Genomic DNA, 18,306 nt, shown 5'->3' on the forward strand with positions numbered 1-18,306 from the left:
GTAGCGAATCGTGTGTGGTATCGTCGCATGTCCCCCTCCGAGACAAACAAACTGAAATTATAACATTTTTGATCTGATGTGTAGTTTTCGACATATTTCAATGTCTCCATTTAAAATGCTGTGTAGAAATGCCTGTATAGAAGTCTGTGAGCGATCACATGGGGTAGCACGTGTTTACAGGTGGCACAGTGCGTTTGTTTCACGAAAATCAGATCGAATCAGCATCTTCTATGTTCCAAAAATAACTGACGTAACTTATTGTCTTTTCTTATACGTCGTAGAGATTGTTTTGATACATTACTGCACACAATAGTAATTTTGCTGGTTTGTACGTAATTTGTATACAGTGAGACATATAAGCGCCAGAATACTTCACAGAATATAGAAAATATTATTGTGTGTCACGTCAAAGTCATCTTCAAATGTTCTGTTGAAAACTTTGAAACGTCCCCTTTGAACAATTATACAAGACTGTGCTTAAACTGACACACAATATTTTGTTAGCGCAACGCAATCTGACTTTCAAAATTCCCTACAAAAGAATGGCCCTGACTAACATTAAACTATACCTTTCACAAATCACTTACCTCACAAAAATCTACGCTGCTCAAGCTACTGCAATACAGCGAGCGCCACTACTGCCAGCTAAATAAAAGATTCAAACTATGGAAGGCACTAACTACTGATAGGGATAGTTAGCAAATGAAAGATATTAATAGCGAACAAACAATGTATTTACCTTAATAGTCACAATATATGTAGCAGTTCATGACAAATTACAAAACTCCGCCATCTCTCTCCCCACATCCACCACTGCTGGCGGCTCACATCCAACTGCGCAACGCTACGCGCTGTTCACATCCAGCTGCCGCTGCCCAACACTACAATGGCAGACAACAATGCAAACTAGACACAGACTGCACACAGCACAGCCAGTGATTTTCATATTGAGCGCTACGTAACGTTGCCAATAAGAAAACATAAACAGCCTACTTACATAGAGAAAACATAAACAGCCTACTTACATAGCCCCCATGCTCCCCACAAAAAATTTTACAAATTGGTTTGGGTAGTGGCCAATACAGATTTGAAAAAATTTTCATAATTACAATAACAAAGATATCAAATGCACACACTTATTGATACAATGTTGGTCAAAAGCTCAAATTTTCTCACAGTCAATAAAGACAGTCCTGATCGTTCATCAAGGTAAAATAGTAGTGTTTTCCTTAAAGTCTGAGCAGTAGAAGAAAATGCACACGTAAGTAGTGGATTTCCATGCAGTCTTGAAGAAGTAGCGTTGTCCTTCCAACGGAAAGACAGTGCTGACTCTTGACATGCTGACAGATAATGCGCCACTACAGAGCAAACCCACAGCAGAGTCAGTCGAAGTTTTGAAGAATATTGGTGGGTAGGTCATCACAGAGCAGACCCACTGTAGTCCTGGTAGAGATTACGGTATTGGTGGGTCATCAAAGGTGCAGACCCACTGCAGTCCTTGTAGAAATAATGGTATTGATGGATCATCAAAGATGTAGACCCACTGTAGTCCTTGTAGAGATGGCCAGCAGCCATCTGTTGTGACTGTACATGTGCACAATCACCATTGAAGAGTCTTGCGGATAATATAGCAAGTCCATAACCACCTCTTGTGCACTCACAAAGTTTTTGGAATTGTCCTTAGAACCAGCAATGCTGTTATCCAGTCCCTTGCTGAATCATTAACACACGTGCAAACACTATCAGTCCCTACTTCTCACATATTGTCCATATACTATGACCAACAGAAACGTGTGCAGTGAAATGTAACTTAATTTGAAGAACTGGTGTCTATACAATTATAAGTTTACAACACGAAAATACAATTACAAAGGTACAAAATACATCATTAAAGAACATAATAGTACAGATAACATTTGTAGTAATATGGGCTTTACAAAAGAATCGAAATAACATATACATCAGTGTTACAGGAATTACGAATGAGTACATACATAAAAGATCAGAATAATTAATGAAACATCAACTTCATCCATGAACATTAAAACAAAATGGAATAAATAATGCCTAAACATCTTTACGAAGTAAATAACATATTATTAATGCAAATTATATTTGAGGATAACAGTATTCCTCATCATAGTGAATGTAGCTTAGTATTAGAAGAGAAAAAAATTGTATGAAATAGTACACAGAGACAGAAAGAATACAAATACACAAGGGTACACAAACACATAGTGGAATAACACAAAAGGAAAGGACAGGGTTTGTTTTCAGTGTAACATTTGGTGCTGCAGTCCCGCCCAGAACTTCATTCTGTAGATTTTTCGTCTTATTTCAACATTTGTTTCCACAAAAAAATCCTATCCAAGCATGCTTTCTGTATTTATATGTTCACATATTTCTTACCTCATTATTTATTTTCCATTATCTTACCTCATCATTTATTTCCAAGAAAATCCTACCTAAACCTGTTGTCCCTAAACCCTACGTTTATTGGTTCATATCCTTTCAAAATACTTTTTTTTGGCCGAACCATTTTCTTATACCTTCTCAATGCATTTCATCCAATTCATCGCAACTCATTCTCTTATATAGTCTACCCCCTCTTAAGCTAACTTAAATCTACTGAGCTCAGATGCTAAACTAAAAGACGAGGCAATGCAGCAGCATAAAACAATTAATACAAACAGCAATGAAAAAAAATGGAAATTGTCAAAGCAAGCAGCAATATTACAACTAATATAAGGCAATGAGCAGCAAACAAGAAAAATAAATCTGGCTTAGCAGAGTAACACAAATTAAAGTTCAGTAGCACTATGCCTGGCAAACAGCAGCTTATATCTAAACATGACATAGCTCAAGCAGAAAAAATAGTACACTAAAGATAACAATGCAGATAAGGGAAATGTATAATCACATCTTAATGTCTAAGTAATTAAAGTGGTGCACCACAACAACTTATTGTAAAAAAAATATTACCATGTACTTGAAAAGAATATTATGTATGCAGTTACTGTTACTAGTCCCTTCTTATTGTTCTTTCCTTTCCAAGTGCTCCTTTTTTGAAGAATGTGGATCACAAAATATTATTATTTAATAGATCTGTTGACAGAAAGTGTTCACATTAGCAGATGAATTTAAGTTTATTTTACAAAACCAATGCTGCAACACAGCTGTAAACCAGATATTAAACAAAATGAGCAATCTCTTAACTACAAAGACAATAGATGTAAAATGTTTCTAATCATTTCATTAGGCATTTTAGTAAATATCATAAATTACGAGCTCCACAGTATGCTTTCAACAAGGAAGTGTCAATAGCGAGAACAATGGCCTCCCCTTTCTTTTATTCTACCTGTGCTTCTGATGAGGCACTCACTAATGACTTGTTCTCCCGGCGTCTGACACAGCTGCGTGCCCACGACGCATTACGTGCAGGTGGTCACTTAACTTTCTTACGGAAATATTTACGACAGCAGTTTCCGCTACTGTGACAGTCTCATATACAAAATTTCACGGGTCGAGAATTTGCGTTGCAAATGTGTAGAAACAAAACCCTATAAATATAAGTGTCCAAATAAAATATTCGTCAGCATTGTGATACAGTCACGCATTTACACACATTTCATAACTCTTAAAGTACACTTCTTGGTTTCCAACATACTTCTTATTCCTCATATACGGTAGCATCATCTTATTGATCATAAACATATCTCAACAGCATAGTACACATCGTCGTCGTAATAATATCATAACATCTCAGTCAATTCTCAAAATTGTCGTAGCTTCCTCCAATAATTTCAAAACCCAAATAAATTCTCTGCTCATTTCAATAGTGTCATCTACCTCAAACGTACTTTAAAAATCATGATCCCATACCAAATACATCATTCAAAGCTCTCATAGTATCACAATGGTTCCGAAAAAATATGAACAGTTTACAAAGTACAGACAAAATACAGTTTCATAAGTGTGAAGTTATCCAACTGTGTAATTACGTAAACATCTGTCACCGATATAGTAAAATAAATGTTTGTCTCTCTCAGTTACATGATCAGATAGCTGTGTAATTTGCGTGTTAGAGAAATATGGTACCGATGTGTAAAGTTGTATAAGCAAATATCATATTAGCTAGGGTCCCTTGTGGTTGCCACAAACATGGTACACAAAGTAAGCGTGTACCCCCCTGAGGATTAATGTAATTATACCCTCAGGTGTTACAGATTACAGCAATGGAATGAAATGTATCACGGAAAACTTTCTTTGTAATTCAAAAATCTTTAAAAATAAATGTTTTAAGTACAAAATTAATCACTCAAATACGTGTACTGTAGCGCTAAATGGGCGTCTTGTTGCAACATAATCTGTGTGGAAGTGTCGTAGTTATCGTCCTCCGAAAGCTAAGTTCTGCAGAAGTCAATGTACTTACCTCATAATACACAAAAGTGAAATGCTTTGCGTATAAATGTCTTAGTTATTACGCTTATTGCCGTGATGAGGAAAGTACTGTGCTGTAACGTATTGTTGTGCTACAGAAAAGGCAGTCTCATTGTAGCTATACCACAAACGTTACTACTAAAACCTGTTTTACTTTCCAGAGTAATTCAGAAAAACTGTGCAGATATAAAACAGATATAGCGCAAAAGCAACATTGTAAATTGTCACTCATTAGTAGCGTCGTGATAAAATCGTGTATCTGTCACATAAACTAATCACTCTGTCGTCTGGTATCTCACAGAAAGCACTTTAAATTCAGAATGTATTTTCAAATAAACCAAAATGTTGCATTAAAATCTCATTAAGAGTACTGGTAAATGTTCTAAGTATGTGAGCCTTATAGTCGTTACATAATCGTGCAACAAACAAGCAAGAATGCACAAATACAACACTGTGTCGTCTGTTCACTATAACAATGCAATCGTAATTTCTGTTTAAAAATGTTCCCTAGGTTCTAGACTGGATATTTAACTTCAAACATTGTTGCATGGTAACAGTTTCTAAAGCATACTAGTAATGTAAAGTGAAAAGTTATATGGCAAAGACAAAGTTAAAAAGCAGATTATTTTTCAATAAACGGTTTTACATGTGAAATGTGGTGTAAACCTTTACTCTTCCTAGTGCACAGAGTTTCAACTTCAAAGCAATTATCATGTTGTATACATCGGTAAAGAATGCTAAAATTTTTCTCAAGGCTAGTGTCTTATGTTATTTTTCTCGGAGCCAGCCGGCGCACGTGGGTGCCTGCGGCGCGAGTCATTGTCTGTCTCTTTGTTGGCGCGCGTTGTTATTGGGATTAGGAGACCTAACTTCTACAAATTCACTCTGACGAGAAGGCCCTGCCCTGTTTGAATCCCGCCAGTTCTGATGAAGTTCAGGTCTGTCGTTACGAATATATTGTCTGTCGTCATGTCGGTCGATTCCATAGTTTCTTCCTTGTCCGTCACGTGGTGGAGAATTTCTCCTTGAATCGTAACTGCGTGCTGAGCTGTTGCGTCTGAAGTTATTCTGTCTCCCGTGATAATAATAGTTCTGGTTGCCATATTGTCTGTTTCTATGATTGTCTCTGTCATATTCATTACTACGGAAATGTGATCTTTCTTTGTAATTATTACTACTCTGCCAACGGTTGTCATACGGGTGGTGTCTGTTTTGGTCACGATTTATGTTGTAAGAATAGGCTTGTCGTGTCCAGTTATTACTTCTGTTGTCACGGAATTGTGACGGATGTGACCTGTAGTGATTGTTTTCCTGTTTTCGCATCCCGCGACTGTCTGTGTCAATTTCTAATTCTTGTAAGAGTCCCTGAAATGCTTCAATGTCGTCTTTGCAACGTCCTTCCAAAATAATATGTCGTAAATGTTCAGGCAGTTTGATTAAGCAAATGCGGATGAGTTCTGAGGGGCTGTATGGGTTTGAAAGATACTGATTCTTATGCAACATGTCTTCAAAATATTTCATAAGACTGGAAAATTCAGATTGTTCGAAACGTTTCATCATTATGATGCTATGTCTTACTCGGTCTTGTGTGGCTTGAGACCAATATGCTGAGAGGAAGGCATGGTAAAATTCTCCTTCACTGTGGCAATCGTGAATTACCGATCGCATTCTTACAGCTGGTTCATTCTCCAAGTAGCCACACATAAATTCTAATCTGTGCTCTAATGACCTGTTGGGAGGAAAACAATGAGAGAATTGATGGAGCCACGCTTGTGGATGAATGTCATTGCCAGAATTCTTAAATGTTTTGAATTTACGTGTAGTAATGAACAGCTTATAGTCAAAGTCATCATGCCGGCGAGTCGCATATCGGTCATTGTTACGTCGTTTCGGCGGTTCCATTTCAAAATTCGGTGCACCTTGCCAATTTCTTTCATAATTTCCGAAATGCCCTGTGTTATTATTTTGTGGCTTTTCCGTATTTCTAAGTTCCTGTTCCCGTGTTGGAGCGCGAGTGTCCTCTGAAATATGAAATTTTTGTATTACTTGTGCCAACTGATCTTGTACTTCCCGGATTTGATTCTGATTTTGTTTGAATTTCCTAATTTGTTTGCACTCTTCTGTGTCATTCAGATTATCATCTACCTTCGTAGATAAATTATTGAACTGATCCGAAAGTTTGGCTACTTTCTCCGATAGTGAACACATTTCCTCAGTGTGTTTTTCTGAACCAAGTTTCAGAGTGTCCATTTGTGTTGAAATCGAATCTACTGTGTCCTTTAAGTTTTCCTGAGTTCGTGCAAGTTGCGTAACCGAATCAGTAGATGCAACTGAGTCAATTTTAGCTTGCAAGGTCTCATGATTTTCATGAACAATAGTTTGCAGTTCTTTTATGGCTGCTTCGTGATTCTGTAATACATTTTCATGACGCGAAAAAATAGGTTGGAAATGCTCACAAATTTGTGTTTTTACGTCATTACAGATCTTTTGACATTTCGATTCAATGTTATGTAACTCAGTAGTTAAATCTTCACGTGTTTTTTCAAGTGTGGTGTCTAACTTTTCAAGCTTTTGCTGTGTTTGTCTCTGATTTTGTTCCAGTGTGTCTAACTTTTGAAGCTTTTGTCCAATTTGTTGCATTAATTGTAATAACAATGCACTGGTGTCCGAAACATGTTCCTCAGCGCTTTTCGGCAGTGAATTTGCACCGGCAACATTCACATTTTGACAAGCGGAAAATGTGTCTTGACTCATTTGAGAAAACGGTGAGAACCCAAAACCTGAGTCTACAGTGTTTGCAAAATTGTGTCCTGTCATTCCCGATTCCTGAGGCGAGCTGTTGCCGACCGACCGATCGATAATGCGTCCCTCTTCACTAATTGTTTCACTGTCCACGCCATTGTTTGCCACCCGCTCCATTTCCCTATGCACAGTTACCAAATCACTATTTTGAATGTCTGTTAATTCATTACTCTGCGGCGCTAACACACTGCTTTCGTCTTCACTGTCATTTCTCAGTTTACTTTGGAGCCTAGTATTACGTTTTTCACACGCCATTATTGTCACAATATTTCACACGACAACACAGAAAAGCACAATTTGAAGAGCAAAAATAAGAGAACACATTAACATAACACTGAAAATAATATCTAGTTAATTGCAGCTGCGAAATACTTGGTGCAAATCTACATGCATGCCACAACCGTTTTACTGTACAACAATGAAAGACTGCAACTACAAAGGAGATTTTCTCTACAATTGCGCGCTAGCAATAAACAAAGGCTACACTAATTACACAAACTACAAGAAAAAAAATCAGAAGATTCCAGTGAGGTATCCTAGGCCAAGGGTCGACATATGAAACGTCCCCTTTGAACAATTATACAAGACTGTGCTTAAACTGACACACAATATTTTGTTAGCGCAACGCAATCTGACTTTCAAAACTCCCTACAAAAGAATGGCCCTGACTAACATTAAACTATACCTTTCACAAATCACTTACCTCACAAAAATCTTCGCTGCTCAAGCTACTGCAATACAGCGAGCGCCACTACTGCCAGCTAAATAAAAGATTCAAACTATGGAAGGCACTAACTACTGATAGGGATAGTTAGCAAATGAAAGATATTAATAGCGAACAAACAATGTATTTACCTTAATAGTCACAATATATGTAGCAGTTCATGACAAAATACAAAACTCCGCCATCTCTCTCCCCACATCCACCACTGCTGGCGGCTCACATCCAACTGCGCAACGCTACGCGCTGTTCACATCCAGCTGCCGCTGCCCAACACTACAATGGCAGACAACAATGCAAACTAGACACAGACTGCACACAGCACAGCCAGTGATTTTCATATTGAGCGCTACGTAACGTTGCCAATAAGAAAACATAAACAGCCTACTTACATAAAGAAAACATAAACAGCCTACTTACAACTTGTGTGCAGTATTTCACGTTTTTCGTTGACAAGAGGATAAATATGTTTCGTTACTTATTTTTATACTTATTTCCATAATTGCTAATTTGATAAAATCATGCTAAAATTAAAAAAAAATAAACTCTGAAAATTCTAGGTTCATATGAAAAAACGGTGCGGCGGATACATGCGACCCCTTTCATCAATTTTCAAAGTCGATCAGCTTAAAATTTTTTTATAGTGTAAGTGTATCATTCGCCACATGAGCAGAAAATTTTTGACCATGATTTATTTCGACCACCGAAAGGTTCTAAAAACAGTCGCTGACATGTATTAAAGGAACCGCTTAACAAGTGGTGATTCATAAGAAACACGCACTCTTTACACATCGTCAGAATCAAACAACATTGGAAGAAGCAAGTCGCACAGAAAATCATGGACAGTAAACCACGATACACTGAGGCACGAGACCCACACACGGCTAATGAAACTTCACTGTTGCCATACTTCACAGATGTTGCCACATAGACTAGTTACGTGAGAACAGCCACCGTGGAATTAAAGACTCTGGCAGCAAATATTTTCGAACATGAAGTGCCTTGCTTATCTGTGTATACTGGTGGGGGGAGGTCACTTCCAGCACCTATTGTAATGCACCGGCCATGCGGTTCTAGGCGCTACAGTCTGGAACTGCGCGACCGCTACGGTCGCAGGTTCGAATGCTGCCTCGGGCACGGATGTGTGTGATGTCCTTAGGTTAGTTAGGTTTAAGTAGTTCTAAGTTCTAGGGGACTGATGACCAAAGAAGTTAAGTCTCATAGTGCTCAGAGCCATTTGAACTATTTTGTAATGTACCTTCATTTCTCGACCATGAAGGTTTATCATCTACAAATGTGGTTTATGTCCTCTTTTATCAAGATTTGTGCAAAACTTTTCTCGGAGCCCCTCATGAATGGGGCACAACATCAGGAACAAAAATTCTGTTCAAATTCAAATGGCCTGAGCACTTTGGGACTTAACTTATGTGGTCATCAGTCCCCTAGAACTTAGAACTACTTAAACCCAACTAACCTAAAGACATCACACACATCCATGCCCGAGGCAGGATTCGAACCTGCGACCATATCGGTCGCGCAGTTCCAGACTGTAGCGCCTACATCCGCTCGACCACTACAGCCGGCTAAAAATTCTGTAATATCAACGTTATTTCTGTGCCCTTGTAGTAATAGACCACAGTCGGTATCGCCCTTCTGCGTATCTTTACTCAGATTTATAACATTAAGCCTTTTCGTGTTACATTACACCTTCTTGTGGCATCGCACACTACAAGTTGTTGAACATTTCTGCAACTACATCTACACTCGATACACCACTATAAAGTGCATGGCAGAAGTAATGCACAAGTTAAGACTTTTTCTTGTTCCATAAACGTATGGATCGTGGGAAAAATGATTTTCTAATGCCTCCGTGCGTGCTATAATAAATCTAACCTTGTCATTTGAAACCCTGTGGGAATGATATATGTGCGTGTGGGGCGGGATGGGGGGGGGGGGGGGGGGGGAGATGTAGTATTTCATAGATCCATCATTTACAGCTGGTTCTTGAAACTCTGTAAGTAGCCTTCTCGGAATATTTTTCGTCTATCTTCACAGAGTTTGTCAGTTCAGTATCTTCAACATCTCTGTGACTCTTTCCCATTGAGCAAACAAACCTATGATCATTGGTGCTGCCCATCTCGAATTTCTGGAACCAAACACCACCATGACACATTCTAAAGCTCTTCTCTGAATCTGTTCCCTCTCTTTCACTGCGTTTTATGGCAGTGACAGATGATTTAAAAGTTACTTTCATCCTTAAGTTCTGCACACCAGCACTTAAACATGTAGAATGTGAAATACTTACAAATGCTGGATATGTTGTGTACGACTTTGTACACAACGGCAAGGAGAAGTGGTATACAGGGTAGTGAGGCAGTTGTCATAGGAAAGCTGGACAGGAGCAGAAATGATTAGCGAACAAGTTAACACAGCAAACAGAAAATATACTTAACTTTGTTTCTCTAAAGGTATCAAGACTCATTACAAATAATGCAACAAGAAGTTCAGTCCAACTCTCAATGTCAACAAGGATGAGGCTTTCTGTACTAAAGCACGAAAGACAGTGTCCCAGCCATGGGGTGGCTGTCTGGCTGATGCAGGTCGTCCTGTATTGCGGCAGCAAGGGGCGCTCGCAGTCCAGAGCCACTGGAGGCGTGGCTCAGTGGGCGTGCACAATTGGGTCCATCGGATTCCGTGCGACCGCTATTGGCGTCTGACAGAAACTTGTAATTCCACTGGCAACTGTGACGCCCATGGGGTGGTATCGATACTTGATACCACAGGGCAAAACGCAACCTCACGTCTAACAACAACAAAAACTGCAGAAAATGGCGGACACTGCTTATGACGGACTGTAGCGCGCGTTTCTTCACGATGTAGAATGTGAAGACTAGACTGAAGTACCAACCAGAAAACACTGGGTGTTCCTAAGTACACTAGCCTCTATGTATAACACTCTCCACTACATATTAATGCTACCTTTCACGGTAGATAATGAGTTTTACGAGTATGCTGATAGATCGAACTCTCTTGATGTAACTACTACCAACTGTCTGCACATTTTATGGCTTCAACGGATGGAAGTTACTGGGTATGAGATCGGGGAGGTATGTACCGGGAACACCTCCGTATCGATCTGTACTGGCACACAACGATTTACACCTTTTCGGTCTGCTGAAGAAGCACTAAAACATTTTGTATCTGAATAACCCTTCTTGACGTGACCTGCAAGTGGTTTGGTTTCGTGTTACAGGCATCCTGATGGGCATCACCAACATGCTGACCGTGCTGCCTGGTTTCATATCGCCCATCATCGTGGGTCTGCTCACTTACCAGAACGTAAGTCACGTATTTTGCAGAATGGTACTTTCCCATTTCTTAATCGATATGTGCTTATGCTATGTTGCCCTGTCGGAGAAATGTTATGAAAGAATGCACAGCTTGGCATGAAAATTTCTTAATTATCAGAAACACGCCCGCACAAAAATGACTGAAGCTGTCTTTCATTCAAAGGTTGGTCTGAATACCAAGGTACTTTATAACGAACTGTTTTACTTTAAACAGGAGGTCCTTACATCCCTCCTGTTTGACGAACGGTTCACTTAGTCGCTAACAGACATACAGTTTTAACGTGGAATCTGTTTAAGAATGCCACGCCAACGTGGATAACAGGCACATCAGAAAACAGCAACGTAAACAAAGAGAGCTGCATGACAGATTCAACAAAAACTTAGCGGACAAACGAAAGCTGAACGAAACGAAAATCAGCGCAACGAGAGCAATGAGAAAAGCGTTCAGTGACTTTGAAAGTAGAATTTTGTCAACCGACATGACTAAAAACCGTAAGAGATTTCGGTCTTACGTAAAGCCAGTAAGCGGTTGGAAATTCTCTACTCGGTAACTCATTGTCAGGAATCATACTGGCACCAAAACGGAAGATAACAGAGATAAGGCCAAAATACTAAATTCGGTCTCCCGAAATTGTTTCACAGCAGAAGATACGGTCCTTCCCTCCCATCATCGTACGAACATCGAAATGGCAGAATTTGAGGTAACCGATCGCGAAATGGAAAAAAAACTAGAATCGCCTAGTAGTGGAAAGGCATCAGGACCAGATGAGATACCTATAAGACTCTACATGATTATACGAAAAAACTTGCTCCCTTTCTAGCAGCAGTTTATCGGCGATCGCTGGAGCAACGAAGGTACTGGAAAAAAGCGCAGGTCATTTCCGTTTTCAAGAAGGGTCGTAACACGGACGCACATAATTATAGGCCTATATCGTTAACATCAGTTTCTTGTAGAATTATGGAACATGTTTTACGCTCAAGAATTATGATTTTTTGAAGGACAAAAATGTCCTCTATAAAAACCAAAATGTATTCCCCAAACAGGGAGCAAAACTCAGCTCGCTCTGTTCCTCCATGAGATTTATAGCGATGTAGACATCGACGTTCAAGTTGATGCCGTGTTCCTTGTCTTCAGTAAGGCTTTTGACTCTGTTCCGCACTGCCCTTTAGTGGAAAAAAACAAGCTTAACGAATATCGGACGAGACTTGCGACTGGATTCAAGACTTCCTTGCAGATAGATCTCAACACGTAGCTCTTAACAGAACAAAATCGACAAGTGGCGTGGTAATTTCGGTAATACCACAAGGAAGTGTTATAGGACCGTTAATGTTTACAATGTATGTATCTGTTCTAGTAAAAGGCGTGGAAAACTCTTTAAGACTGTTCGCAGATGATGCGGCTGTCTACAAAAAAAGTAGCAATGCCGGAAGTCAGAATGCAGCATGTCCTTCAGAGGATTGATGAATGGTGCAAGCTCTGGCAGCTGACCCTGAATGTAAATAAATGTAACATATCGCGCGTACATGGGAAAAGAAATCCACTGCTGTACAACTACACTATTGAGGACAAGTTTCTGGATACAAAATCTACTGTAGATTATCTATGAGTAACTATCCAGAGCGAACTCAAGTGGAGTGACCAGAAAAACAAATAGCAGGAAAAGTAGGTGCCAGACTGTTTCATAAGAAGATACTTAAGGAAATGTTGCTAACACGGCGTTTGTTCGACCGATTCTTCAGAATTGTTCATTATCAGACAGAATATCCAACGAAGAACGGCGCCTTTCGTCAGGGGATCATTTGGTCAGGGCGAAAACGTTACAGAGATGCTCAAGAAACTCCATTGGTAGGTGTTACAAGAGAGGCGTTGTGCATCACGAAGAGGTTTACTGTTGAAATTTCGAGAGAGCTTTCTGCGGGAAGAATCGGACAACATATTTCTTCCTCCCTATTACGTCTCGTGAAACGGCCACGACGAGAAAACTGAAGAAATTAGAGTTAATCTAAGAGGCTTACCGGTCAACGGCCTTGCCACAGTGAATACACCGGTTCCCGTCAGAACACCAAAGTTGAGCACTGTCAGGTGTGGCTGGGCCGCCATGCGCTGTTGCCGTTTTTCGGGGTGCACTCAGCCTCGTGATGCCAATTGAGGAGCTACTAGACCGAATAGTAGCGGCTCCGGTCACAGAAAGCCATCGTAACGACCGGGAGAGCGGTGTGCTGACCACACGCCCCTCCTACCCGTATCCTCCATGAGGATGACACGGCGGTCGGATGGTCCCGATGGGCGACTTGTGGCCTTAAGACGGAGAGCTAAGAGGCTTACCAACAATCATTTTTCCCACGCGCCATTCGCGAGAGGAACAAGGAAGGCGGGATCGGCTAGTGGTACCAGAAATAGTCTTCGCCACATACCGTTAGGTTGTTCGCGGAGTGTGATGTAAATTTACATGTAGATGTCTGTAAATAATCCTAGACTTACTTGAAATCGAAACCTTGTTTTTTATTTTGCTGGCTGCCATCGGAACTCTGTCCACACGACTTAGAACGAAAATGCTCTGAAAACAGCCTGCACAGATTACAAACAAAATACGTTTTCCCATTTTCTAGTATATTAGCTATAGTTACTGTTGGACGCATTTCTTATATTCTTTCTTTCCACTTCTTGTTCAACAGACCACATTTTCTTTGTAAACTTGCGACTTTATTGACTGCAGTAAGACTGTGGAAAAGAGTATGCTTGTACACAGTTTGTCATAATGACCCTAAGCATAGGATAAATAGTGGCGTTTTCTGTGTGCATTACGTAACGAGTTAGTGCTACATCTACATCTACGTACATACTGGGCAAGCGACCGCGCGGTGCGTAGCGAAGGGTACCTTATAACACTACTAGTCATTTCCTTTCCTGTTCCACTCGCGACTCGTCATAATAGAACCAGAATTCACACTGGACCAAATGAAGTATGATCTTAGAATATTTTAATTTTGTTTCAAGGACAATTTTATCGTAGTGCTTGACGCAACCACCACTGATATTTTAGGACTTTCACGAAATTCATCCTTATCTTTAGAATAATTTTCTGTTTAAGATATTTAGTGTAGAGTGTTTCAAAAACCAGGGGGGGTTAAGATATGCCCGGAAAGACTTCATTTTATAAGTAGGCTGGTATAGAAGGAACATTTTATGTCGTTTTATCGACGAAAATCAAACTGCTAATGAATTCTTCCAAATCTACAGAGCGTGCACGAATGTAACATAATAATCATGTTGTTTATACATTTTGAGATCCCAAAGCCTTTTTGTCACATGGTGCGGGATGCGCTGGGCAATCATGAACCCTCTGCCAGACACTTGAATGTGATTTGCAGAGTATCCATGTAGATGTAGATGTAGAGTTGTGTTGTTGTGGTCTTCAGTCCTGAGACTGGTTTGATGCAGCTCTCCATGCTACTCTATCCTGTGCAAGCTTCTTCATCTCCCAGTACCTACTGCAACCTACATCCTTTTGAATCTGCTTGGTGTATTCATCTCTTGGTCTCCCTCTACGATTTTTACCCTCTACGCTGCCCTCCAATGCTAAATTGGTGATCCCTTGATGCCTCAGAACATGTCCTACCAGTCGATCCCTTCTTCTAGACAAGTTGTGCCATAAACTCCTCTTCTCCCCAATCCTATTCAATACCTCCTCATTAGTTATGTGATCTACCCATCTAATCTTCAGCATTCTTCTGTAGCACCACATTTCAAAACCTATACTCGATATTAACAAATTTCTCTTCTTCAGAAACGCTTTCCTTGCCATTGCCAGTCTACATTTTATATCCTCTCTACTTCTACCATCATCAGTTATTTTGCTCCCCAAATAGCAAAACTCCTTTACTACTTTAAGTGTCTCATTTCCTAATCTAATTCCCTCAGCATCTCCCGACTTAATTCGACTACATTCCATTATCCTCGTTTTGCTTTTGTTGATGTTCATCTTATATCCTCCTTTCAAGACGCTATCCATTCCGTTCAACTACTCTTCCAAGTCCTTTGCTGTCTCTGACAGAGTTACAATGTCATCGGCGAACCTCAAGGTTTTTATTTCTTCTCCATGGATTTTAATACCTACTCCGAATTTTTCTTTTGTTTCCTTCACTGCTTGCTCAATATACAGATTGAATAACATCGGGGAGAGGCTACAACCCTGTCTCACTCCCTTCCCAACCACTGCTTCCCTTTCATGCCCCTCAACTCTTATAACTGCCATTTGGTTTCTGTACAAATTGTAAATAGCCTTTCGTTCCCTGTATTTTACCCCTGCCACCTTCAGAATCTGAAAGAGAGCAGTCCAGTCAACATTGTCAAAAGCTTTCTCTAAGTCTACAAATCTAGAAACGTAGGTTTGCCTTTCCTTAATCTAGCTTCGAAGATAAGTCGTAGGCTCAGTATTGCCTCACGTGTTCCAATATTTCTACGGAATCCAAATTGATCTTCCCCGAGGTCGGCTTCTACTAGTTTTTCCATTTGTCTGTAAAGAATTCACGTTAGTATTTTGCAGCCGTGACTTATTAAACTGATAGTTTGGTAATTTTCACGTCTGTCAACACCTGCTTTCTTTGGGATTGGAATTATTATATTCTTCTTGAAGTCTGAGGGTATTTCGCCTGTCTCATACATCTTGCTCACCAGATGGTAGAGTTTTGTTAGGACTGGCTCTCCCAAGGCTGTCAGTAGTTCTAATGGAATGTCATCTACTCCCGGGGCCTTGTAGAGTAACATGGTAAATAAATTTGTATGAGAGAAACGAATCCATGGCCTATACGATCACCCGCGTCAATTGACTTCCATTGTTAAAAGAATTGATAAATATAAACAGCATTGCACAGGCGTATGCACTTTAGTAACGTGTCACGGAACTTGCAAAAGCTCCATAAATTTGGTCAGGGTTGTACGGGGTAGTGTGGCGATCGCCGGATCTTCCACCTACAGTCCTACACGTATCAGAAAATTACTGAATGAACACGAATTTGTATTTATAAAAGACGTGTGGTCACCTATTGAGCTGAACCTACATCGAGATGCAGTAGTACATGGATCTGGAAATGATCTGAAATAGTGTCAGGTGCCTACCACTAGGTCTAGTGAAAAGTGATTCGAGAAAACACTAGTTTAGCCACATGGTCCTTTACCCAGCGGCTACAGCAGCTATGCTTTTTTTATGTCTTATGTGTTGCTCAGTGTGTAAGCGCATCCTGTTAAAACATCAAAAAGATTTGTGTCCTTGTATTCTGTCCACAGCAAACACCGGACGCGTGGCGCATCGTGTTCCTAATCACGGCAGCCATGCTGGTTGTGCCGGGCATAGTGTACACCTTCTGCGCCTCCTCAGAGCTGCAGCTATGGAACACGCCCACATCCGCCGACCCCCACCAGATGGAAGCGATGCCCGAGAAGGTGCCCCTTAGGTCTGACGTCGATGAGGACGGCAGCCCGACGACCAAGCTGTACTTCCAGGACGATGGCAACCTGCTTACCAAACAAGACTGCCAGAAAGACGGCAACCTTCTGACCAAAAAGGACTTGCATGAAGATGGTAGCGTGCCGACAGAAACAGACACAAGCACGCTGTCCAAATCAGACGTCCAGGAAGACGGCAGCGTGTTGACCAAACTCGACGGCAAGCAAACAAGCCAAGATGCAAACGAGTCCAGAGACACGATAACTAAACCACAAAAAGAGACGATTGCAAGCTTTCCAATCGTACCAGATGTTGGAAGGGACGAAGGAGTGCCAAACAAACCAGATGTTAAGAAAGATGAAGATGTGCCAACCAAAACAGATGTGGAGGAGGTCGATGTACCAGCGAAACCAAATGTTGAGGAGGATACAATTATGTCAATCGACCAAGAACCCGAGATAGAGGGAAGTGAGCCAACGAAAGCTGATATCAAGGAAGACGGCAACGTACCGACCAAGTCAGACATCCAAGGGAACGGCAGTGAGACCCAGCGGAAGGAAGAAATCGAAATGGAGGACGCCAGGAAGCCCGATGAAAATGTCAAGGCTGACCAGCATAGTGCAAAGGCAGCCGCACAATCAGACTCATGAAGGTGTTAACGACTCATTGTTGAATGAAGGGACATTCTGCCATTCTTTCAACGATTCTACAACCCTAACAGTGTACTCCAATCCTTTTCTCGGTCACTGGTTGCGACGCACTCCACACGTCGCTTACAACGAGCTGTGATAAATGTCGACTATCTGTGAAACCGTAGTGTAACTAGCGACCTGTAAATATTGTGTTGTCATCCTAGTTCCTGTATTAGATTAGTATGTTTTGTCGTTCAAGTATAATTAATAAATATTTTTCCTTGAGTGTCTATTAATATACGTATATATTTCATCTCAAAGTCTCTTGGCGAGAAACAGTGGATAATTTAAAATATCTTGCAGCGTCCAGATAGTGCAAGATTCTCGATTTGACGCGAAATCGGTGGCATGCTTGTCGATATCGCTGTTTATTTAGTGGAACAGCTTTTTATAAGGCCACACGAGTCTGGATGAATTTCGTCGCAAATCGTCCCACTGTAGAGAAACTGGAGGTGCTTTCTGAGGCAGCATTTTACGACCCAGCACACTGGCAACGCCATCCTCCACCCAAGGAGGTGCACATGCAGCGGGTGGTGTGCTACGCAAAAGGAATTAAGAAAGTATTGAGTACCTGAAACAGAAAGCCAATTTACACCGGGTAGCATCTTTGTAATGGTCACTGCTGATTTTTAGCACAATTTAAATGAGTGCTCCACTTCCGCAACAATCTAAACAAATAATATATAGTATCAAAAAGCCCAGAAAACTATTCAGGAACTTTCTCACCAAGGTACAGAGTCGCGCAACATCGTATAGTAACAGTTACTAAAAAAATTTGTAGAAGTAAACGGTACTGGAGAAGAGCTCTATTTTGGAGAGGCATTACTTTTGGATTAATCTTCTCGAAAAATTAC

At 40.6% G+C, this 18,306-nt stretch overlaps 1 protein-coding gene across 1 annotated transcript in view; it reads left to right on the forward strand.

The window, feature by feature from the left end:
- Window positions 1-17,637, forward strand: part of LOC126456155 (uncharacterized) — a 157,032-nt gene extending 139,395 nt beyond the window's left edge. Inside the window, exons 11-12 of the mRNA XM_050091909.1 lie at window positions 11,217-11,302; window positions 16,601-17,637. Of these exons, the coding sequence (XP_049947866.1) occupies window positions 11,217-11,302; window positions 16,601-17,410 (896 nt within the window). The 3' untranslated portion in view covers window positions 17,411-17,637. The remainder of the gene's footprint in view (window positions 1-11,216; window positions 11,303-16,600) is intronic.
- Window positions 17,638-18,306: the final 669 nt, after the last annotated feature.

The sequence above is a fragment of the Schistocerca serialis genome, chromosome 2 (genome assembly GCF_023864345.2).
Source record: "Schistocerca serialis cubense isolate TAMUIC-IGC-003099 chromosome 2, iqSchSeri2.2, whole genome shotgun sequence".
NCBI classification, from domain to species: domain Eukaryota; kingdom Metazoa; phylum Arthropoda; class Insecta; order Orthoptera; family Acrididae; genus Schistocerca; species Schistocerca serialis.